The sequence below is a fragment of the Rhipicephalus microplus genome, chromosome 1 (assembly GCF_043290135.1).
Source record: "Rhipicephalus microplus isolate Deutch F79 chromosome 1, USDA_Rmic, whole genome shotgun sequence".
NCBI lineage: Eukaryota > Metazoa > Arthropoda > Arachnida > Ixodida > Ixodidae > Rhipicephalus > Rhipicephalus microplus.
In genome coordinates, this window is record NC_134700.1 from 33,701,016 (window position 1) to 33,726,706 (window position 25,691).

Below are 25,691 nucleotides of genomic sequence, written 5' to 3' on the forward strand. Positions count from 1 at the left end.
ATACTTATTCTCTTATGCCAGCGTAGTTGCGAGTGTCGCGATGTCGGATCCAAAAAAGTTAGCTTTCAGCCTTTGTATTGTCGCAGAGTCATGAAGTCGATGAAAGCAGCAGCCACTGTTTTCATGAGTGAACATTTTATGGGCTAACCTGTGCCTGGAAAACAAAACATCACTCTACAAGCAATACACGCTGTAGACTGATATCAACGGACATAGAGCGTCGGCCGGGCGATAATCTGCCCCGCATCAAAGTGCAGTGGCATTTACACATGTGTCACCAAAGATTCCAGCTTTATCGCTAACGGCCACATAACTTTCAGAACCAACTGTAATGTACGTGTTGTAACCGAGCACATGCGCCCAATTACCCTTTTTCCTTCTGAGAGCGCAAAAGCCTAGTTGCGGGGACATGACTGTCCCTTTAAGACACGAGTCAATAAACCCGGCGAAGGAATAGAACACGAGACGGTGAAGGAATGTTCTAGTTGCGGTTACTTCGCCGTGTTTGAAAAGTGTACTCTTTTTGCAAACGGCACCTGTCCAGCGAGCGAAGTAATCTTTGTGCGCCCGGCAACTAAATGCAATTGTTCCTGTCTAAGTCGAAGGCGCTATTTTCCCCGCTGAATGATAAGCACGCGCGCGCACAGGCATCTAACCTCCCCCTCCTCTATTCGCGGGGCAAAATACGCGTGGGAGATATTCGCGTGTCAACGCGTCGTGACAAGCTGGGTGCCAAGCACGGGCGGCTTTTCTTTTTTTTTTTTTGAGTTTCGAAATTCGATACGTACATATACGGTGACTGATGGCTGTGGCGGCAATAAACCAGCCAGGACTATCGGCATGAATGTTATGGTAATAAAAAAAAAATCAAAGCTGAACGTCGTCAGGGGCCACACCATGCACGCACAGTGAAACTAAGCACATGCGCACGGCATCGAAAATGAAGAGCGAACGGCACGGACACAGACAGCAATGCCGCAGAATACTATTCGGTAAAGCGCTTCCATATACAGCGCGGCCCTACATATGTGACGCTAACTAAAGCGTGGCACTGCCAAGGCGCATAAGTAGTTTTTTTTTTATTTTTGTTTGAAGTGGGTGGGGTAGGAAAGGGCATACTCGCGCATGCGCCCGCAGCAGCAAAAACGGCAGCAACGCCAGCTCGTGGGGGTACAGCCCACCGGCCCACCTCGCGCTCACTTGCGCGCAATAACGAGCGCTTGCTCTCGCCTGGTGCGCCGCTTCGCGCTTTGTCGGCGGTGGGGTAGCCGTGGAAGATGCCTACTCGTAACAAAATGCGGAGCAAAATTCCTAAATTGTCCGTGCGGAAAATTCATTATATCAAGGTTGTCTCCCACTGTTGCTTTGTTACATAGAGGTCGCAAATACATGTGCTTCTATGAAGCAACGGCGGGGAATAGAAAAACTTAAAAATGAGGAATCCGTTATATGGGAATTCACTATAAACAAGTTTAACTGTAGTAAGAAAGGTGATAATGATAATAATAAAATCTCGAGCTTGGTGAAGCAGAGGTTACTGCTCCATCATAAAGAGAATGCTCTTTCATGCACACACCTGCTGTCATCAAAAAAAAAATGGCAGCATATCCACGGGGTGAATGATGGAGAGTGGCGCGAAGCATTCGTCCGTCCATTCGTTCTTGCTTCCGTGCGTCCATCCGCCTGTCCGTGCGTGCGTCTGTTCCTGCATTAGCACGTCCATCCGTGCGTCCGTCCCTGCGTTCGTTCATGCATCCACCCCTGCGTCTGTCCATGCGTCCTTCCGTCCGTGTGTCCGTCCATGCATCTGTCTGTGTGTCCGTTCGTTCATTTAGTCAACACTCCAAGTACCACCATCTCGCATCTTTTCATCATATATTCCGCATATAGAAGCACCGCCATTCAACGGACAATCCAAGGACTAAACGAGAGGTGGCACATGGACACTTTCTCACGGCTTACGCTTCGTATCCACTTCCCACCTTTAACCGCCTCGAGTTCATGGTATATACTAGTTCACTATTCATGGCACTGCGGCCCAATGCTCCCTAAACCTTTCTAAAACCAAGGAGGTTACACCCAGAGAGTATAACGTAGCAACCCTTTCTTGTTAGATAGTGCTCAATGTACATGCCAATGGCTGCTAATGGAGAATGAGAGATAGGAGAATCGGGCTTTTAGTGAACGAGCACGCTGCGAATTTTTTATTGTTCAACAACGCACATGAGAAATCTCCCACCGGCACCACCTTGCTGGTCAAAGCGTAAGACATGTTACGTACTAGGACAAGGGACGAACGGGTGCCGCTTTAAGGAGCTTCGCCACTAAAAACTCGCATGGTACCTTGTGCACAAATCCGAGATCCCTCGAGGGCAAAAACCCACCTTTTGGTCATCTTCTCCACTGATTCCCCTGCTCTCGGAAGTATTATCTTTTGCGCCTGTCTTATGCTAATGACCGAGAAAAAATTGCGCTACAATCGCGGTGCAAAACAAAGTTAGGGAGGAGACAAAAAAAAAGTGGACAGTACAAGCGCAAACTATCAACTGAAGTTTATTGAAAGAACTTGGAAGAATGAAGGCTTCCCGGAAAGATAATGACCAGCGGTTATCCTGTCTACATGCTACATGCCCGGCCCATGTCCATTTTCTCTTCTTGATTTCGTAATTAAATTCGCAGTAGGTTAAAACTGCCTTTAAAAAGCACAAGGTGGTTATTAAAAACTAAGAAGAGCTCATAGTATGGAGCCCTCTTAAAATTGTCACGCGGCTGCTTGTCATTGTGTTGCGCATGAGGAGTTCACAAAAGCTATATGTTTTAAAATATTCATTATTCCGAAGCTCTGACAATGGCAGAAATAATTTTAAAAATGATATATTTGCCACACAGATTATATTTCATTTATTCGTTAAAAATATGTTTTTCTATAGATGCAACTTTGGGCAATTTCTTGAGATCAGACATCATGTTTGTGGTACTTTTTATGGCCAGACTGGGAAGACATTTTTCCCGCATATTCCTTGACATGTGAAGAGCGCCATTATGTCCTTTAAAACGTTATATCCCTTTCATAATTACTACGAGCTCAATGATGATGATAAATATGTGAGGTTTAACGTCCCAAAATCACCACACGATTATGAAAGACGCCGTAGTGGAGGACTCCGGAAATTTTGACCACCTGGGGTTTTTAAGCGTGCACCCAAATCTGAGCACACGAGCTCACCGCATTTTTGCCTTCATTAAAAATGCAGCCGCCGCAGCCGGAATTCGACCCCGCGACCAGCGGGTCAGCAGTTGAGTACCTTAGCCACTAGACCACCGCGGCGTGGCACTACAAGTTCAAGGTAAGCTATGAGCGTGGGCTGAGCATTTTGACAATTGTCCAATAACAAGTTCTTTCATTAACTAAAATGTATACACACTCTGGGGGTGCTGACACCCCCTGTAAGATTGTTTGCGCCGCGTGGGGCACCTGTCTCGCCCAAAAGCCGCATTTCGGGTTAAAACCACCGGGTGATAGATGGCGTTGTGTTCACGTTGATCACCACTATCATCATGATGGTTTGTATAGTTGTAGTGCCAGCGATGACCCCTGGTGGAAGGCAAACCTTGGTGGCAGGCGAGAGTTGAGCGAGTCTTTTCTGTGCACGGCGGTTGCCGCAAACGGTAGTCTGTAGTGTGGGTCCCCGGTGTGTGGCACCACGGGCTGCACGTCCGGGACCCTCGTGGTAAGTCAAGCGTTGGCGACGCCACCTTGGGTGTGTTCTTGTGTTTTTCATGTTATTGTGTTTGTCGTCTTATTGTGTTTGTCATGGAGTGTATGGTCATATTGTGTAAGGATGTCCTAGCGTGTTAATTACAATTGATGTATCGATTCGGCTGACGATACCGTCGTGCTAAATTAGTTAAATAAATGTATGTTGTTCTTTGGTATGTACCGACCGTGTCTACTGTGTCCGTTCACTCCAAGAGCCCGGCTCTCGCCAATTTGAGACCCCACAACGCTTTCTTGATAGTTATTTCCATTCAATTAATGTGAAGCAATATGAGCCATTAATGGCTGATAACCATAAAAGTGAACAGCAGGAAAAGAATACTTAAAGAGAACTCTATTTTACACATTGTCATGGTACACAACAAAGCTATGCAACTTACTAAAAAACTGGTACCATACCTGAAGTTAGCATAAACACTGATGAAAACAGCAAACATTTCATTGCCACAGGCCACAGATTAATGAAACTTTATTTTCAACAGTATTTCCCCTTAAAAAGAAACACAGAAATTTCATCACAGCCTCATAAAATTTGAGAGTTGCTAGCAGCATGATAATGCAACATGACAGTTTCTCTACTACACCTTATCAATATTCATGTTATGCTACAAACATCAAACCTTCCATGCATCAGCACTCTTCTGATAAAGAGCTACATTACTTTGCCGTTTGCTTCCCTTTTTCAAGAGCATTCTTAAACCAATTTGCTTCTTATTATACCCATAAAAACTATGGATTTCTCATCCACTGCAAATAGTACTTTAGAAAACTTAGTTCAATATTTATATATTTCGGAATAAGTTATATGGGGTTGCTGGCATCACTCCAGAAAAAATAATAAGTCCAATCGCAACATTTCAGAAGCTATCTATGCAGGTAAGAACCATGTTGAAAATGAGAGGACTAAAATGAGGACTAAAACGAAAATGTGTTTCAAAGAGCGAAGCTTTAGCAAAGCACTCAAAAGATATGTCTTAGCCCATCCCTTAAAAACATGCCTGCAATCAGGCCAGCTCACCATTTGGTAGCTGGTCCCCCGCAAACTCCACTGCATCTGATAGGCAACCAACAAGTAATCAGTGCCTAGGCACGTCTACAAGTCCCACCACCACCAACAGTGCACATGCTTGTGCCATTTCTACATCATCGTGCCCAACAAACACTCACCAACACTAGGGGCAGCTGCTGTTACCATATGACAAAAGCAATCAGAACACACAAACGGCCAAACTGTGAAACTGCTTAAATTTTACTTCATCCATCTGGTACCTAGCCCTCATCAATGTAGACACAAAAAGTTTAGTGTTTGACATTATTGTAATCATCACACTACTATGCACTATGTTTAGTGCTTCTGAAAAAGTGTCACTTCTGTTCTACTGGTAAGGTGTACCATAATATCACGAGCAAGTGCCCCCCCCCCTCCACTACAATGAAAAATAATAGATTTGGAGGGGTCCCGGAGCCACTAAGAATAAAACTGTGTGATTCTAATGAAATGCTTTATTGAGAACACATTTATTCACTGTTATTAAAAAATAGTAAATGATACAGTGAAGATGGCGGGAGGAAGGAGCCGGGTGCTTACTCTGTTACAAGCGCATACTAAAAATCTCTTGAACAAAAAAAAAAGAGGTGGGGGGAGGTAGTCACTGGCTTGAAATTTTATGGTAGACTGTAAATGATAAACTCATAAGCAGTGTAGGGTTGGGGTTACTTTCATGCCAGTTATCCAGGCACACACAATTACATACTCAAAAAATCCCTGATAAATAATATGACACTCACGCTCATACTATCACAACAAAAAATGAAAAACAATACAGTGATCTGAGAGGCTTTATGTTTGATTAAATGAGGGCAAAGTCAAAATACATTGAAGATGAGAAAAGCGTAGCAGAATGAGCATTCTTATTTTAAGCATGCAAAAGCTACAGGATAGTGTTGACTTTGTGTTATCTTCACCAAATTCAAAACAGGACTGTAAATAAAACAAGAAAAAATACTAATTGCACTAAGAGAGCTATACCAACACCCTGCACATGAACTATAGCAGGAGACACTCTAGCCCCAGTCCATTACTTGATACGTGCAACCAAAACAGGAAGAGTCAAGTCAGTGCACCTTGTTTCCACAGATGTGAATACTACTCCCTATTCAATGCTTGAGAGACGTACCGAGGCACAGCTTCCATCGGGCCCTTTCTTCTCCAGCTGCACATTGGTGAGGGTGAATGTCTCTTGCAGAACGGCATCCAGGTTCAGCTCGCTCAGGTCTTTGAACTTCAGCGGTGGCCGTAGCTCGAAAATCGCATTCAGGTGATTTGGCAGCTCTCGATAGATGGTCTTGACAAACTCGAGAAACTGCTGGATCTAAGGCAACACACAGACACAGCCACAAATCACTGGCAAGCAGACAGACCTGCTTGAAGTCCTCTCAACCAAGACTATCACGTCTGAGTAAAGTGAATTGAGCTAGAGTTCGTTGTTGAAAGTAAGTGCCTTTGTCGTGAGTGTATTTTTCTTGTGTCGCACTAATTTGATGCACTATGCCATTTAGAGCAGTGCCTTACGCAACTGACCTGCCTTCAACCCGAGTGTTGACACAAAGCTCAGCATTTTTCGGGGGGCACTTCTCCTAAAATAAGGCCACTTCTTCAGCCTATGTTTGCTAAGCAGACAGTAAGTCTACTGCACTCCGCTGTGGCTTAGACTGCATCACCAGCACTGCAACGCAAGTGCCATGCCATGAGCAGAAATGAATCTCTTATCACTAAGAGCCAACAAAGCTGCTTGTCACTTCAGCCATCCACAGCTTGTTAAACCCTTTCCGCTTCCTGCATTAGAACGAGGTCACTCCCTAACACTTATGTACTAGGCAGTCCAGGCAACATTTACCACACTAATACCTTAGATTTGATTATTCAGTACATAAAGTTTTATTGTGTAAAAAAACTTTAAGATGGTGTAATCGAAAATGGGTTTGGGTCTGTGTTTGTACACAGCCCAAACCTGTGAGCAAAAGAACTGCTGACCCACAAGGGCCTCAACAAATACATCTCGACGACAACTGGTATCACATGAGAGGATTTAAAAAAAGGAATGCATAAGTAAAAAGAGAGTAGAATATAAGACTACAAAGCTTTTAAAAGCATTGTCGAAGTCATTAGTGCTGAGGACCTATACGTACTGTCTCATACTTAATTCTAGTACAAGGTAAGGTTCAATTTATCTAATTTACATTATCCTTATACTTCATTCTTTTATGTGATTTTCCACAAGAGTTTATGGAAATCGTGTTTTGTCTAAAAATCAAAATAGAAAATGAGTGCGCTCAAGATCTGCTGAATCTGTATGCTTGACATAAAAAGGAAAACCTTGCAGCATGCACGTCATGCACTAAGTCAAACAATGTCAGGAGAAATGGAGCACGAAAAATGGATGGGAGATGCTTTCAAGACTTTTTCTACGCAGCAGGTAAGAACTGCAATGCCCTGCATGTCTGCACAAATAAGCCTAACTGGACATTGAAGAGAAGTGTTCATCACAAACCCAGGAATGTGGCCTCCTGAAAGGCATTCAAGTAGTGCTTACCTCAAAACCTAGCCACCATTATGAAAAAAGTTTCTTTTTACTACAAATTGAGAGCTCTTCTTTAGTATGTCTTTATAAAATGAACTATCCAAACACTATACAGCAAAGGATAACTGGAGTTGTTTCTCTCTCAGTGCCGTGTTTTAAGGCTGCATATGGCAAAAAAAAAAAAGGATTGTGTTATCGCTGCTTGCCGCATAGAATGCATGCTTCGCATGTTAACCGCCTTGCCGCTACTGCATCCAAACGCTACTAAAAAAGGTAACTTATGGCTTACGTTCCTTGAAGTACACACGGATAACAAGCATGAAGAGCGAATCAAAACTGAAGAGAGAATCAGAGATGCTACCATTTAACGAAAACTTTTTCTGGTTTCCCAGAAACCTGCAATGCAGTAGCGGCGAATAGCCCTTCCCGACAGCCATGGTGACAGCAAATTTTGTCATCATCGCTTGATTTTTTTTTTTTTTTTTTTCAGGATGTGACCATTGTTTGGTGCGGGCAGTTTCGTTACCTTTGTTGGCTGTGAGCTTGTCGGCCGCGATTACTTTTCACGTGCGCTATTTGTGAACCTCGCTGCGGGGCACAGGTAATTAAAAAAAAATACAGGGGTTGTGCCGTGCACAGACAGAAAGAAGACCAATACGGCATGCGACAATGGGCGAAGGGGGGGAGACAGCCAGCAGAGGTGGCACGGGAGGGGGGGTCTGCATAGTAACAAAAAACAAAAGACATTTAACGGTCAACGAGGCCCCAGATGTCAGTCAGTGGGACTGCAGCGGATGAATGTAGGGAATGGATTTAATGTGGAAGAAAAAAAATCATAATTCTGACACTTGAAGTTTGGGGTGCGCTTATTGTGCGACTGAATTTTTTACATGAGTTCATACGGTATGGCTCATGTTTCCACACAAGGTAAAGAGCTGTTTCCACACAAGGTAAAGAGCAGTGTAATGTGCACCGTAAGTCAGCAAAACAAAGATCTGCCCATATAAACATCACTTCCTTCATATGCCACAAAAAACAGCAGCAAGGTTCAGCAGCTCTTTCAACAGCAGATTTTCTTATCCCACCCGCCAACAACACCATTTACACCCGAACAAATTAGAGTCTTTGATTAGCCCACACAACTCGACACCTGTTGTTTTTGCCGGCAGCCAGTGCAAAAGCTGCTGTCAACAGTGATTAGGCTCCCTGGTGCTTTCATTTGTTATGACTCTGTCTGTCATGTGGATGCGTTTAGAGGCGGATTGTCGGCGCAACAGTCATCAGCGTCCACGACAAAACCAATGCAGCAGTTTAGGGACATTGGTAATCCATACTGAAGGTTACTAAAAGCGCACAGAAAACACGGACAAAAAAAGCCACACATATACACACACACAAACACTACTCCCGACAAATTTATAGTTGCAAAACCTTTGTTACTTAGAGCTCTTACAAGAAAACCAGGGCTCGGGCTATGCTGCCATTAAAGATGCAACCACGTCAGAGTACATTCACTTAACAAATCAACTCGGATAGGCTTTAGTAAGATTTAGATGAAGACAAGGAGACACACAGAACACAACTTGCCCAAGTCAAAGTGCTACAAGAATCCAACCCCTGAAAATCTTATGCTGTGGAGAGCAATACTTCGTGATGGTCACAAGTAGTCTTTAAATCTAGAAAACAAAACAATGTCAACCAGAGCGATGCATGCAAAACCCCATGCAGCCATACCTTGGAGTCCTGTGCGAAGAAACCTCAAAATGCAGTGAGCAAAACGAGAGAAGCACTGTTACGAAACAGCATCAAGACATTAAATCAAAGCAAGGACCACTTATAACGTAACCTTGTATCGACGCTTCCTGGCTACCACTTTGGCAAAATTTTCCAACTACAACGTACACACTTCTCCGTGTGCAACAAAGAGGGAACCTAGTGAGGTGCTCGATTCGGGTTAGACACAACCCCATGAAGCCAAGAGACAAAGAGATGCTTTGTGCAATCGTGTTTACCTTTATACCGTAGCTGCATAAAAGAATCTAACAATAATGAAGATTGTGCAACAGCCGAAAATGCTTGCTGACAAGATGAGCAGCGACCATTTGGTGAATGACGTACTCCGGGCACAACAGAAGTGGTTGGTATTATACTATAGATTATTGCAGAATATGTAAGTTAATAGCAGAGCAGGTACTGAAACTGACAAATTTTTCTAGCTTGAAAGAACATGTAAAAATTTTCAAATTAACTGCAAAATAAAACAAGTTGGAAAAGAACTCATTTTCAAGAAGAAAAAACATTTCACTGTTTACTTGACATGTTTCAGACCATTTACATATTGTGCTGCTTACTGGAAATTTCGTAAATTCCACTGGACTCTCTATGCCTATCCATATTTGCCATTTTTGCACCCAATATTTGTATAGACAGGCTTAGAAGGTGTTCCTGATCGCATGTTACCAAGTTCCTTATACTAAATGCAGAGCACCGTCTATGCATTTCACATTGGCGTGAATGAATACACGGGTTCTAGTTTCGTAGCGCAATGTGCTGAAGCAGAAACATTCAAATCATGCGTTTTTTCTAACCCTTTTCTAGTTTTAGTAAACATTATTTGAACAACCAAATTCACATCTCTTTGCCCCATTTAGGCCGCAAATTTAGCTATGAAATTGGTATGTGTAGCTGGCTAGGAAGACTGAACAAACTACCCAATAAACCGGCCTGTGACTGTATTGTGGGTGTAGTACACGCAAGTTATGGTTTGTAAAAACTGCTCACTCTTAGCCACATGATACAAACATTCTTCTATTTGTGCACTTTAGTTGTTGAATGCCCTAAGCTGCATATTTTAGACAAGTCCAGTGACTTGCGCTATAAGTGGTCTACAGAGGCACAGGGTGAGGGATATAGCTCGCAACAGGCATATTCAGCTACCCCTAAGCAACAGTACAAAGCAATAGCTATACCGTGCTCTAAAGATATGCAACAAACATGCACCATCCCACGTACTACCCAACACAGCCTACTACAATGCCTGCACACAAGAGCCAACTTCAATCTAGCATGAAAGAATAGTTCAATGCCAAAAATAGAAACAAAAAGGCACCTACACGATTTGACAATGCCCTTTTAAACGTGAAGAAGTGTGTGCTGTAGGCCATGCAACATTTCGAACTGTGAAGGTGCACTGTAGAATGCAATGGGCATTGTAGCAAGGAAAATGTTGCCGTTTTGTTGGCCCCACAACACTTATCCTGCAATGAACTACAAGGATTTTGTCGGGTGCCCACAGTAGGTAGCCGAAAACTGTCTGGCCCCTTGTCAAAATAAAAGGAGCAACAAGAACATTTTCATCAATGCCAACAGTCCAGTGGAGCAAGTGTTCTGCTTTATCACATAAATGGCAACATCACTGGTCCAACATGTTCTCCATCAGCTGTGAGCTTCCCACTTGGCCTTGCCCTTCTATGCATGACTGAGATAGACTGCACATAACCAAAACAAGTGCATAACCATATTCACAAGAAGTGCTTAAGAACAATTCTCCAATGACTATGGGTTAAGGGCCATTGCAAAAATGTCACAAGGTGACGAGTTAATAAGCAAATAATCATTCAGTATAACTAGAGCTCAAAAAAAGTCTCCTCAGCCTTGAAAATGCTTTGTAATTTAAAAAAAAAGTTGCTCAAATATGAGGGAAAGGTGAAATGCAGCATTAATTATTTTAATTGCAATTCAGATCACATCTCAAACATCCCCAGCATCCACTCTTTTCATTTTGACAGCATTTCCTTTGCCCAAGATTGAACTAGACTAAGACAAGGCTGAAAGCACTACCTAAAGGAGGGCGTGGCAATAAAAATTATCGTTGTTATTTATGAACCCAAAGCGATGAAATTCGGCATGCAGATGTCATTTGTTGTGCTGATATCATAACTTAAATCGGTTTTGAGCTATTTAATATAACTTTTGAGTTACAATACTTGATAGGCTCTCATTGTCATCCTAAAATTACTTGGCTAATTATGTTCATTGAAATTCTTGCATAGGGATATTCACATTGGTCCCTTTTGTGCTGTAATGCTATTGGTTCATTTTTTTTATTTAAGTAAGCATACATATATTGTTTTTGAAATCTCCTGGACATATTGTTTTACCAACAACTTTTACAAAAGTCTGTACGATGTGCACAGAAATATAGACAGCCCTACGGCACTCACCAATGTCTCAGAATATGAGTGCAGACTACAGAATAGCTATAGCTTAATTTATTGTGATATGGCACAGCAACTGCTAAAAAAATGAAAGCTGAGAAAATAGAGCTAAAAAAAAATTGAAGCTAGAAGCTGATAAAACAGAACTCTAAAAAAAGCTGGCTTTATTTTTTATTGGAGAAATGCATCTTTGTGGCTATCTCGAGCTCCAATCAGTGCTCTTTATGATGATGCCAATATGATGACACTGTGCCAAGTTAAAGCTTCAAATTTTCACATAGCTTTTGACGACAGCCCACCAGTAAAGTGCTTACTTCTCAACTTCTACTTAATTTGGTTCAAAATCACACTATGATGTAAAACATGGTCTCAGGATTATAGAAAAAAATGAATTGAATAACTGGACATTTTGACCAAATTTATAATTTCCATTGCCACGTCCCCCCTTAAAGTAACTAAAATTTGCGCCAAATTTGCAAGTAAGCCCAATAATGCAGCAGCAAATGGAAAAGTCTACAAGTAACTCGAAATAATCAATCCGAAACCCACTTATCAGAAGTAGCACTCTAGGCTATGACAGTGTTTCTCAGCCATGAATTTTCAGGGAGCCTTGTGAAGTGGTGTAATATTGAGAAAAGAAAAGGGGTGTCACAACAAAGCGTGCAGCACGTGTCTTGTATTTAAATGGGTCTTCGCGTGAGCCCCGTTTGAGAACCACTGGTATATGACGACATCACCGACTAAGCTAAAATGGTGATGACCTTGAAAGTGGCAAATAAGGAATCATAGGTTTACAATGCAAACGGTAACAATGATCATGATAAAAAACAGACTACTGCAGACTATAGAGTGAAGGTCTATTAGCAAAACACGTGCATATGAATAAATTGCAAAGAAGAAAAAGAAACTTGAGATGAATGACAAAAATTGAAGCTGAAAATTGCCAACGAGGCAAATGACAGTGGCTCAATAACACGGGCAAAGTTAGCTCTTGACTTGCACCTCCAATGCGGAAAGCGGGATGCGGGGTTGATCGCATTTAATTTTAACCCCGATTTTCAAACAGTAAGTGAAGTCCTACAACTTGACACTCAGTATTTTAAAGGGAGCCTGAAACGGTTTTTTGAAGTTTTGTCAGCCTTTAGGCAACAGCATCATCAAACCATTGACACCACAAATTTAGTGGCACACCAAGTACCAAGGCCGCTACGGACAATTATATCATACCCTCCTTTTCACATCTGCCTGGCCTTCTCAACTGATGGCACGCTGGCAATTGCGGAGCTCTCATGAGCGCACTTGACGTTTCAAGCTTTTATCAGTCTAGATCCCGAAATTGCACGCAGTCTCGAAGGCCACCACATACTCCACCTGGCAGCACGCACGCCACCTGGCAACAGAGACGAAGATCGGGGAGTGTTTCATGCTCCAGCAGGTGCCGCCACCCTACCAGCCGATCTTACTTTCGCACATTCTACAGCGCATGACAGCCAATTAAATGAGCAAGCCACGAAGACGAGGCTGCTGAAGTGCTCTGGCCCTCTGTGAACGGGCAGTTAAAAACGAGTTTGGCAGAGCCCACAATGTAAGATACAAACAATTTAGGTGGAGACACTTGCGACATGCGATCGACCAGATAGAATAACAGTGTCACATGCTCATCGAACCGCTGCCGGCAGCGCCCTTCTATCCTCGAGTACACCTACTTGAAGACAGAAAAAGGCGTTGCCACAACGATAGAATAACAGTGTCGCATGCTCATCGAACCGCTGCCGGCAGCGCCCTTCTATCCTCGAGTACACCTACTTGAAGACAGAAAAAGGCGTTGCCACAACAGCCGGCCCTTCCCGGGAAACTAAGTTAGTTATGTATCGCCGTTCCTGCCAAAGAGTTGAGAAACCATTACGGGGGTTTGAGACACGTGACAAGCACGGTCTCTATGCTTCTCTATGAAACGCATGCCGCTATTTGAAAGTGGTTCAAGCACGTCCTGTAACATTAATACTTCTTGGGGTGTAACAGATGCATAGCCTACACGTTTGACTATTTAGCGGCTATTTATTGAAATGTTCTGCTTTTCGCGCCTTCGCTGGCGGTAAGTGTTGCACTCGGATTGGCAAGCTGAATGCTGGGCGCACGCAAACAGCGTAGGAAGACGAGCATGCTTTTGATGACCAGTAAAGCAGAACTTGAATAAGACCATGTGATTGCTCATAAAAAGAGAAGCAAGTTACCAAGACCGATTTGTTGGCATGCATAGCTACCGTTTAGTGTTTTTTTTTTTATTCACATAGTCCTGCGATTCTATTCTCACGGCTCAAATGATAAATATACGGCGGAAAGTTCACGGCAGTGTGATTAACAGATGAGAGAACATGTGTTTTAGGGGCACTGCACATATCTTTTCGCTGCTCTCATCCTCCCTCATGGGAAACATATCTTTTTTTAGCTTAGAACAATCAGTGCAACCTTCTAAAAATGCCACTTAAGCACAACATGATACGGTGAAAGAAATACAGTAAAGAAAAACGATCACTATGCCTGCAACCACAATTTATTCCGACACCATATTTATGCAACATTTTGTTGCATAAATATGTAGCAAATTTTCGTGCACTGTAATAAGCATAGCTTTCTTTTCCTGGACTTCGAAGTAGGGTGTGCAGGAGAAGCCGAACAAATGCAAGAAATTCCATCTCACGAAAGCATGCTTCTTTTTTGCACATCGATTTGGATCTTTCCTGCCAGCTCTCCGAAGTATATTTTCTTCAGAATCATATCATCTGCGAAGTACTTGCTGCAGACTGCATTCTTTGAGCTGAGATACGGTCCTTCCTGGGCACCACTTAAGGGGGGAGGCTACCCTGGAGACCGAACTTTTTTATTTTTTAAGATATCTGGATGAAACTTTCAGGGGTTGTTCACTACAATAAAACTAGCACAACTGCTGAGTTTCACGAAGCTGTGTTTCTTAGTTTCAGAGTTATTGAGGTTTAACTGGGTGCTTCACATGGGTACCTGAGGAAGAGTCGTGAGAAATCCCAGGACATAGTAGAAAGCTGAAATTCATTGTGGTCATTCCTTGATAGCTATCCCAAGGCGCTACAAAGCCGTTTTTTTTAATCCCCCCCCCCCAAAAATTTTCACGCAACTTTGAATTTGATGTAACCAGTAATGACCAGATTCATCAAAAATTAATTGTTTATTATAAATTAACAGCACCAATTTTCAAAAAAAAGGAGCTTGTTACGCCCTTGCAAGGTCATTCAGGAACAGAATAAAAAAAAACGCACACAAATCTGATGAACGGTTTTCGAGTTCTTGCTTTCCTCAGCACCACAACTAGCAAAAAAATCCGTTCTGAGAAAACAGGCCGAAAAAGTTCAAAACACGTGTTTTCTTCAAAAAGCTCCAGCACAGTAGCTAGAAGTGTCCTGGTGCACTCTTTTCTTCTTTTGCCTGGCCTCCATCTTCTCTTGGTGTCTTTTAGAATTCTTTTTTTAGGCGTAAAGCGTCTTTTTCACGAGCTCGCTGGATGGCCAGATGACCTGGTTGAAGTCCAATAGAGTCCGATATCACTTGGGTTGCTTTGCAGCAGCCGGCTTTGTAGCGCAGCACTGCTTCATGCAGTGCTGTTTCTACCGTGATCAAGGATGAGTGTTGTTCCTTCGGCATCAGAGACCACAGAATGGAATGGAGTGATTCTGATGCATTTTGCGTCTTCGCTCCCAGGCAGCGCTGAAGAAGCGACTTTTGTCACAGTCTTTCGTAGATGGGCAGCATAGCTGCAGCGACATAGTCCGGTAGGCTGTGTTTATGTTTTGGCTGTGGCTCACGCTTTGCCTCTGCAGCTCTATGGCGACACCACGATTGAGCCCCCTCTGGGCAAAGTTCATGGTGAGGGTCCTGGTCAGTCGATGTGACGTGGTGATATGTTGCCATCACTGCACGCTGCATGGCTGTTAGGTCAGTTGAATTGTTTCTCAGGGCCCAACCATAATATCCTGTCAGCTTTTCAATGAGCGCTTTAGTCAGCTTCCCCTTCCCACTCAGTGGCTTATCACTTTTCTGCACAATGTTTCGAAGAGCACTTCCAATCCTTTTCTGAACATGGTTCAGACATTCTTCTTTTACAAATGGCACTAGCCCGTACACATTCTCTTCTGTGAGGGCAGCGAAGGTACGGCTGTCTCCGTCGGACACAAGAGTGGTGTACTGCAGGCCATTCTTGGATACAGACCGCCCAAAGAGAGTCAAGCCTGCCTCCACTTCCATGCTTCTCGATTTTGCGTCTGTGTTTTTCTGGCAAATGTGGTGCTTCTGCCAGCTTTCGTATGCTACATCTCCAGGTTTGGGCCCTGTTTGGCATCCAAGGCAGTGGTTTGAAAGAACTACAGCATCCAAGATGAGACCTGTAAAGAAGTCAATTACCGATCCCACTCCGATGTGTGATGTGTGACCCCGCTTATGCCATGTGTCATCGTACACTACGGTGATGTCCTTGCAGAAGCTGGGGTCCATTTCTTTATATGTTTTGATCACTGCTGTGGCAGAATCAGCATAAAACTTCTCCAAAGCTGTGGCCTCTGGCTTCCTGAACGTCTCTTTCAAGTGCTTTTGAAACGTCTTGTGGTGAAGACCTCTGTAAAAGACGTTCATGGCAGCCCAAAAGTCATTAAGAGCTGTTTGCCCCTTGCCTATTTGCTTTATAGCCATAATGGCGCAGACATTTACATCGAAGGCCTGCGTGTCCTTTTTTGCGGGGTGATGTCCATAATTTATCGACGGTGCCACAAGAGGCGCACACGACTTCAAGTTTTGTTGCAAGTCCAAGCTTGGTGCTCTCTCGGACAGTCATAGCACCTTTTAAACATTCTTTGCACACTGTGCGGCTGAGCACGACGTTAAAGATGTTCATTTGAACGAGCGAAAAATGTTCGCCCTCACTTGTCACTGCAGGTGCAAGAGCCGGCTGCATCAGTTGAAATTTCTTCTGCGTCGCCGGCGTAGACTCGAGTTCAGCGCGAACGGCGTCACGACGTTTCGCATTCGCATTGATTTCTTCCTTCGTTAGGAAACGCGTCCGCAGATGAAGCGACGGTCCACTCACGCTCGATGGCGGCACCGATTCAGACGAAGTGCTGGGTCCGGCGATATCAGAAGCACTCGGTGTCACACTGGATGGCATCGATTCGGAGCACGTGTCGAGCCCGGCGATCTCAGAAACACTCGGTGCATTTGCGGCTCCAGCCACACTCTATGTGTCGGATTCTTGACTGGCGACAGCCGACAACACAGTTCCGTCGCTGCAAGCGTCTACGCAGTCAGCACCCGCAGCAGGATAGCGGAATTTCGATGATCGTACAAGCCGCATAGCGCGCCTCTGCGCACCGGACTTCCGCACTGACTTCGGCTTCGTTGCCGGCATCGCCCGCAACAACAAAGACGAAAGGCACAGAACTAGTGCAAAAAGAAAAAAAAAACGAGAGAAAATGATCGAAAAGATAGCACAAGGCGAAGAGCGGCTCGTAAGCAGACGTCTGTCGAGGCGGACGGAGCAGAGAGCAACAACGAAGCGAGCGCGCTGGACGCTCCATCGAGAGGAGCGACTGCCCCCGCTGCTGCACAGCAGCCAATGGCGGGCACGCTTTCTCCCGCGAGATATGAATGCGCTGCTCTAGCCAATCAGCGCTCCGCATCGCATCGCGGGAAAACGCCAATAGCGTCTCAACTGTGCTGCCGACGCCATTTTGCAAGGCGGCGAACGAGAGAGAAAGAATTCACGGTCAAAACAACACCAAGATGGCGCGGGACGACCGCATGGTCCGGGAATGGCGCGCGCGCGAAAGTTTGGTTTGATTTCGGGATTTGCGCCTGTTTTAGACGCCGCGGCGGCCTCGAAAATAGTATTTTTTTTTTTGCACTTTGCAGTTGAATTAGGTGCTGATAATTACAGAATAGGTAGTTTATGAGACATACAACCCAAAAATGTGGTTTTTCAAAAACCGACTTTTTCGCGATTTTTCGGTTTTCAAGGGCCGCGTCCCCCCTTAAGCCCATGCTTTGAGTCATTCTGAATCGCCAGAAACAATGAATAAAATTGGTTTGCCTGGCAAGCAGGGTAACCTGACTGTCAACCACCAACCAAGCACGTGTTTTCTTTCGTCAGATTTTCTGCATTGCTGATTACCACATCATAAGTTTATTCTGCAAGCGGCAATGATAAAACACCAGATGGGGAGGGAATGCGCCAATGCCACGCAAGCAAAGCTGCTGCATGGCCCATTTTAAATGCGGAACATTTTATAGCCACATCCTATTCGCAAATCTAGCCTCAGCGGCAGCATGCCCCCTACGCATGCTCGCATCGCCTGCCGCATGCTTGCGTCTTGAGCGAACTGTCGCTCCCCCTCCCCGAATCTCTCGCCTCGCAAGGCCGACGCAGGCAACGTCTGCTAGTAAAAATCGACTGCTCGCACTGCACAACCATTCACTAGCCACCCCATATATGTAGGCACTGGATCATGCATCAGGGTGCGACCACATGTTGAAGACAACTCTTCTCCCTCGTTCAATAAATAAGGATAATAATGAAGAAATAACAGTTAAGTATTCCCAAGCCATAACCAGTTACGCAACATTCACGCGAGACCCCCGCACTTTGTGGTGCATTTGCTAGAGTTCCCCCATGGGAAGATGCGAGCGGCTTTTTTCGCGAGCACGGTGTTCGTGAGTGACAAGCGAGACACTCGCTGAACGCGAAGGTTACCACTGGCCTGGGCAGTTGCTATAGCACTGGTGCGTAATATTTTTTTTTTATTTTGAAGTTGCACTGGCAGGCAGTGAGGTAAGCGCTGCTGGCAGCGGTCCGACGGGCGCACGTCGCCGATCTGGTCGATCCCGCCCATAAGAAAGCGAAGAAGCAGGTGTCCCCACCTAAACTTTTTATATCTTACACCAAGCCGAGTCGCAACTATCTGCACAGACGTCCAGCAATTTGCAGCTTTAGAGCGTTGTTATAAATTACACAGTTTACTCAGAGAACTCAAATTAGTCTCTAAATAACCCTCGAGACTTGGTGTACAGGCCCAATGTCCTTGTACCATGTCACCGAAACCATTTCAGGATCCCATTAAGGGTGAAGTAAGCCCTGTTTATAAGTTCCTGCCTTAAATACACACCGTTGGTTAACACATAGAAGTGGCAAATCTCCAATTGAGTCTCAAAGTGATGCGACCGATTGGGGCCATTTCAGCAAAGCCTCAGGAGCCCAAAAAATGCCACTTTACAGCTTTAAATAAGTACTTTGGGAAAGCCGAACACTTTACCAAGCAATTAATGCCTTGAAAAATTCCAGAAGATGAATTGTACCCAAACAGCAGTTTCCACAGATCATCAATCACTTCACATTTGCTCGCACTCAAATGAAGTTATCTCCAAAGCTTTATAATGCTTGTAAGTGTGAACTGCATTAAAAGTGTGAACTGCTATTTCTTTCCTTACTACAAAATAAAACTATTGGCGTGATGTTTGCACTTTCAGTACAACCTTGGCTCATGTTATATGGTAAATTAAATTATGTGCTTCATGAAGAGAATGGTTGGGCAGCTGTTTTGAGGGCAGTTAACAAAACATGAAACTTAAAGAGGCCCTGTGACACTTTTTGAGCATGTATTTTTCATAGGTTCTTTTGGTGCTGTGGAACATGCCGATATCGTTGCGCGCATGGCAACGCCGAAATCAACGATATTATAATTTTGATTCACCGGACAAACTACTTTGATTTCAGACTACGGCAACACACAATGGCTATTTTCGTTATAGGAAGTGACGCCATGTCATGTGGCAAGACTACAAACACTGTTCGCTTTTGATTGGCTTGACGCGAGAAATTGTGTGCAACATTCATATCGTGGTGCTAGGCCATACGAGTGAGTGCTAAAAACAGCATAAACCTTTTTCATACTTTTTCAGGAAGAAATCATCCCTGTTTCTAAATGATGTATATTCAGAAGAACGAACACAACGCTTAGCCTGCGAACGAGGCTATGGTATGCCAGAAACTAAATGTAGAAATGCATGCCGCGTTTTTAGAGAGTCAAAAATGTGACAGGCGGTGGGCACGGGCATTGCCGTCTTGCATGCAAGCCAAGAAGTGACCCCGTCCAAAGCGTGTGTATATTACACAGTGTGAACGTGGAAGGGTCTGCTACCCGACGCACGTGCTCTATATAGTAACCATGCTAACGACATTGTCAAAAAGACCGGTAGCGATGTATTGTGTCAGAGAGAGCCACAGAGAGGTATGGCTACAGAGAGGTGACATTTCCAGAATGTCTTTGCGAGATGTGCACTGTGATTAAAAGCGGTCTTTAGCGTCAGCCAGCGAGTGAAATGCGAAAGAGAGCGTTTTTCGTTGTCATCTGCTCAAGTTTTGAACTTTGAGGACTCATAACTTCACTTTACGCGTGCCAATTTCTATCATTATTGTTGCATTCATCTCAGTAATCATCACTACACGAGTTTTGGCACTAAATAGGGCTGTCCCAAAAAGTGTCACAAGGCCTTTTTTAGTAACTTACTGGTCTTTTTGAACATAAAATATTTCCCAACATTAATGAAATCTATACCATAAGGAAAGACATTATATATTATCTGACAAATTGTTTAGCAACATTAAATTTTACCTCAGCCGAAAAGCAGGGCTGGAAAATCCATGCTCCGACTCAGTCTTCTAGGCAACATTTCGCAGGCCTTTGCAACAGTGAAATCGTTAATAAATCCTGATCGCAGTACAAGCACTCTGCCTGACCTCGGCCTGAATCTAATTAAAATTACAGTACAACCAATTTTTATATTAAAAATTTTGGCAGTCAGCTGAACAAATACACATACTGCTTAGTGCAGTAAATGCAATCAAGTAAGACACTGCCATTCTCTAAAGTGCTCTAAGTGTACCAAGAATTACTTTTTTCTAATCCAACAGTTAGAAACTATATTTACTCAATTTATTATTGCTATCCCACAGAATGACATATTGTTTCGGGTCAAAATCTTTATCATACCTGCCAAGTTCAAGGACTTTGAATCCGGGAGATTTCTGCAACAAGGAGTGTTGAGGGGGGCATTAAAAATACTAAAAAAAATCGCGAAAAACAAAAGGGGGTCTCGATCGCAAGTGCTAACATCAGCATTGCGGTCTTATAGTGGCTAGGAGTGGCCGAACACACGAGGGTAGAGCTTTTCACTAAGGCGAGAGTCTCAAAAAATCAACATGACTAGCAGAATCTATTTCGGTCAGACCAACTCGCGTGCGTCTTCCTGGGACACACGTGAGCGGATGGGACGGCGCAGCTGGCTGCCGCATAAGTGCGGGTCAAAGCTTGGCTCAGTGCTAGATTCTTTTGACAGGAACGCCAAAATGCGTCTGGCTTCTTTTTATTGCGATAGCAACTATATGGACAGTCCAGGCTGTTTTTTTGCCGTCGCCACCGCCACCGTCCTTCATTGTATATTGCCACCTACTTCTAGTAGTGGGTCGTATGCCAAGGTGAAGGCTCACACCACAGAGAAGAAAGAAGTGCACGTGGGCCCCTGCTCTGGCAAACAAGCCCAACCGACGCGCTTGGTTAGAGCCCAGTTGCTCAGACGTCAGTAAACCTTGTCGACACCCCCTGGAGTGACGTGACAATTGGTGGAGGTGCTGGGCAGGCCCCTCACGGATGTTTCAGACCCCTCCTGGAAGCGGCACCACAAGCCCAGTGCGAGTCAACACTCCCGTTCATCGGACAAGCCGCAGGATCAGGGGATTGCAACCCGAAGCTGACCCTACAGTTCACACTAAGTTGATGAGCACGTCCGTTCAAACCACTTTAACAGGTACGGAAAACTCCCCGGTGACTCGGTACACCCTCGAAAGTCCACAGGTTCCGACACCGTTTTATGGCACCGAGCTCGAAGACGTCGAGGACTGGTTGGTCGACTTCGAGCGCGTGGCTGCTTTGAACGACTGGAACGAAGCCGCCAAGCTATGACGTGTGTACTTCTATTTGGAGGATGAAGCACGTACCTGGTACATGAATCACAAGGAACAGATGACATCGTGGCTCGAATTCCGGCGCCGGCTGTTGGATACTTACAGAAGTGCTGATCGCCACGAACGAGCGGAGCGAGCGATCCAGACCTGCATCCATATGCCCAATGAAACTGTCATGACCTATGTGTATGACGCGCCTGTTCCGACGGGCTGATCAGAGTATGACAGAAGAAAAAGAAGGTGCGTCACCTGATGCGGGGAGTTAAGGAGCAGCTTTTCGCTGGCCTTGTACGAAGCCCTCCGAACACGGCGTCTGTCCAGCGAGCGAAGTGATCTTAACTCAACTAAATGCAATCGTTCCGATCAAAGTCGAAGGCGCGCAATTCTCCCCACCAAAGCATAAGTGCGCATGCACAAGCATCTAATCCCCCCCCCCCGCCCCCCCCCTCCTTCGTGGGGGAAGGTGACAAGCTCGGCACCTCGTAACGAGCTGGGCGCCTAGTGCGGGCGGCCTTTTTTTTTCCCCAATTCACATACACAATGAATGACAGCGGCGGCGGCAAGAACCAGCCGGGACAGTCCATATAAGTGCTATCGCAATAAAAAAAGAAACGAAGCTGAACGCCATCCGGGTAACACCATGCCTCGCGCAATGAAACTATGCCGAAGGCATCGAAAACGAAGAGCGAACGACATGAACACAGAACAAATACTGTGAAAAGCTGTTTGGTAAAGCGCCCTCCATATGCAGTGTGGACTCACATATGTTAAGGTAACTAAAAGCGTGGCACCACCAACGTGCAAAAGTAGTTTTCTTTTTTTTTGGTTTGGAGTGGGCCGGGAAGCACCCCCGCGCATGCGCAGGCGCCGCCGAGAACGGCGACAACGCCGACTCATGGAGTGCAGACCGGCCTGCCCGACTCGCGTTCACCCGGGCGCAATAACGAGCACTCGCTTTCGCCTGGTGCGCTGTGCGCACCGCTGCTGCTTCGTGCTTTGTCGGCAGGAGGGCAGCCGCGGAAGATGCATGCTCGCACCAAAGTGCCAAAATGCAGAGCGAAATTCCTAGATTGTCAGTGGAGAAAATTCGTTATATCAGGGATGTCTCCCGCTGTTACTTTGTTACATAGAGATCGCAAATATATGTGCTTGTATAGAGCAACGGCTGGGAATAAAAAAACTTCGTTATATCTAGGAATTTGTTATACGGAGGTTCGTTATAAGCAGGTTTAACTGTAGGTGCCAATACAAGTGGTCATCCCAGACATCAGCAGTGGTGTGTGCTGGACCAAGCTATGGTTCAAATCGTTCCTTGACGTCGCCATCCCACAGACGGTCTTGTGAGAGAGCTTTTTTTTTTCCGCTTCTAATACCTTCTGCACAAACAAATGTTCAGGATCATGCACAATCTGCCCTTGGAGGCCAACAGTCAGAGGCACCAACCAAATCATCTACAGTCACACCGTGGGACGGATATCCGCTACAAAAGGCGGCGAAAAGCTGTCACCTACAGATCAAAGAGCAGTAAGTACAAGCAAGCAGCGCCCTTGCAACTAAGACTCCTAGCCACTAGGGAGCACATCACCCAAGTGTGAAATGGAGGCAGGCGACCTAACAGAGGTCACATCTCTTCTATTATTCATTACACAGCTGCAGCAATTCTCACTGCCTTTTACTGTAATCCTCATTATTATGCTTGCACTGTAAACCTGTGATCACCAACCAGCACACTGCCCAGTTTTTATGCAACACTGCAGGCTGGCTCCCTGCTGAACACTGAATTCTCCAAGGTGCACACTGTTTTCTTACCCTGTTGCAGTGCCTCTTTAAAGCCACAATGATAGGCTCAAAACATTTGTTGGCTGAACACACAAGAATGAAACAGTGGTATTGAAAAATGAAAACTGCCCCATTGTTTCTGGCACAGCATCATTCCTTACCCCTTCGCGAACCTGCAATAAACACAGCATCGATACAGATCTCTCACTGATGAGATAAACTAGATAAATGTGTTATTCCCTCCTCTCAACAATCAAACACACAAAAAGTGGAACTGGTGGGGGAAAGCAGGCCGACGAAGCATGCATCTCCACCAACAAGCTTAGGACATCACCAGGGTTTTTGGAGTAAAATCTTAAAAATATTTGCTCATAAGAAATATCTATTACCCCATTCCTAAAAAAAACACTCCATTTCAGGGTCCCCCGTAGTGATCTTGTGGCCACTGCATATCCAGAATGAACAGTGTATGCTCCAAAGCTCCAGAATATTGCAACAAATAAGGTAACAAAAGAAAAGAGTGAGTGTTGAAATAATGTGCAAGTGTTTGATAATTCTTACAGAATCAGTTGCCATTTTACTGAAAAAAATAAAATAAAATCAGTCTGTGTCTAACAGCAAAGGAACAATAAGTTGTTGTTGCTGTTGCACCAGGCAAAAACTTTTAAAAAGATTCCGGTCTCTGGCTCAGTGAACACTTCCATAATTTTCTCAGCACTATTCTTCCTCAGAATTTTCTCATGAAAACATGACGTGGTTGCCAGATATGCCAACCTAGTCAGAATCGGCAGTGCTTGTGTATGGTTCCAAAAAGTATCTTTTTCTCTGCATCAGCCTCAATGACACTAAAGGCCCAATAGTGTTGCTTTGTGGTTTCAATCACAGGAACAAGCTCACCTCAGCCCATGCGTAGTGCAGAAGGAAACCTTGCCAGATCGCTTGCTTTTTCAAGTTTGATAACAGCTTCTGAGAAACGCACATCTTGCGTGTGATTTGCAATATCCACAAAAAACTTGTGCTGAGCATTGTTGTGCCTACAGTGTGCATACACACAGCTGCGCATGAAAATTGTGAACTCTATCAATGTTTTTCTAAGAGCAATGAAGCACAAGTGATGCACCTCCCTCACACAGAAGTGGAATTCATTCCCTCTGTGTGGCTCACGCTCACATCTGTTAGCATGCTACATGAAGGAACGCTGCACCGGCACGTGGTAAAAGGGCAGCTGATCTAAATATCGTACTCTGTCTATGAGAGATGCCACTCCTGAAACCTAGCTTGCGTAGATGAGCAATGAAGCGAGTGAGTACAAGCCTCTGTATGAAAAGAAGATGGCCACCTTGTGCTACGCTTGTAAGGGCCCCGTGCAAAAAAATGATGATGATTAGTGGAGTTTATTGGCGCAAGGGCCAGATATGGCCAAAGAGCGCCAGAGCAATGATAACGAACTGTGCGATGTGCAGTGTGGATAAAACAGATGTGAATGGCTCTAAATGGGCCTAAAAAACAGTCACTCTAGGTGTGTAAAAATATACATATAGTAAAATTATGGCAATGACAAATGTTGAGTGCTATGGAGGCATAAAAATGGTTTAAAAGTGATATGTATGTGAAATGAAAACTTGGCATGGAGCACCAGTGCCTCGACAGAGCCCTTGAAACAAGAGCATGGAGGCCTGGGCTCATTGAAAGCTGCTATCACAGCGGCATCCTCTGAACCTGTTGGGCAAAAAACATTCAGTGTTGGACTAAAAACATTCAATACTGCATCCTTTAAAAAGCTTAGAACTGATTTTGCATCAAAAAGCGGCTCTTTGCCGAGAAACATAATCGGATGTAAGGGAAGATGATAGCCATATGCTAAAGGAAAATATTTCTTTCTCTTTCAGCTTCCAGACACTCCAAGAGGACGTGGAGGACGGTTAGCCTCTCGCCACATCCACTACAAGTAGGAGGTTCATCGCCAGTCAGCAGAAAGCTATGGGTACCATAAGTGTGTCCTATTCTGAGGCGACAGAATAGGACATCAGTTCGCCGTGTTCTCGTAGCGGAGGGCCAGTAACCTAACTGCGGCTTAATCAAGTGAAGCTTATTTATTTCTGTGTCCCACAAGCATTGCCAGTGGCGTCGCAGTTTCTTACGTAGGAAGGGTTTTAGATCTGTTGCAGGGACAGTAGCGGCGGGGTTAATAGCGCGCAATATAATTGATCTGGCCATTTGGTCAGCTAACACATTACCCTCGATGCTTCTATGGCCAGGAACCCAGCAAATAGTAACATGCTGGTTGGACATATACGCTG

The 25,691-nt window shown here is 44.6% G+C and overlaps 1 protein-coding gene across 5 annotated transcripts in view; it reads right to left on the reverse strand.

Annotated features, from left to right (window-relative positions):
* Nucleotides 1-25,691, reverse strand: part of Nipped-A (Transcription-associated protein Nipped-A) — a 991,444-nt gene that overhangs the window by 854,276 nt on the left and 111,477 nt on the right. For 2 of the 5 annotated variants that reach the window (XM_037429248.2, XM_075869392.1), the window contains exons 7-8: nucleotides 5,956-6,150; nucleotides 4,797-4,832 (exon numbers count right to left, since the gene is read on the reverse strand). The exons of 1 other annotated variant lie outside the window; for it this stretch is intronic. In XM_037429248.2, coding sequence (XP_037285145.2) covers nucleotides 4,797-4,832; nucleotides 5,956-6,150 — 231 coding nt within the window. The remainder of the gene's footprint in view (nucleotides 1-4,796; nucleotides 4,833-5,955; nucleotides 6,151-25,691) is intronic. 2 more of the 5 variants (XM_075869408.1, XM_075869400.1) reach the window with 1 other exon arrangement.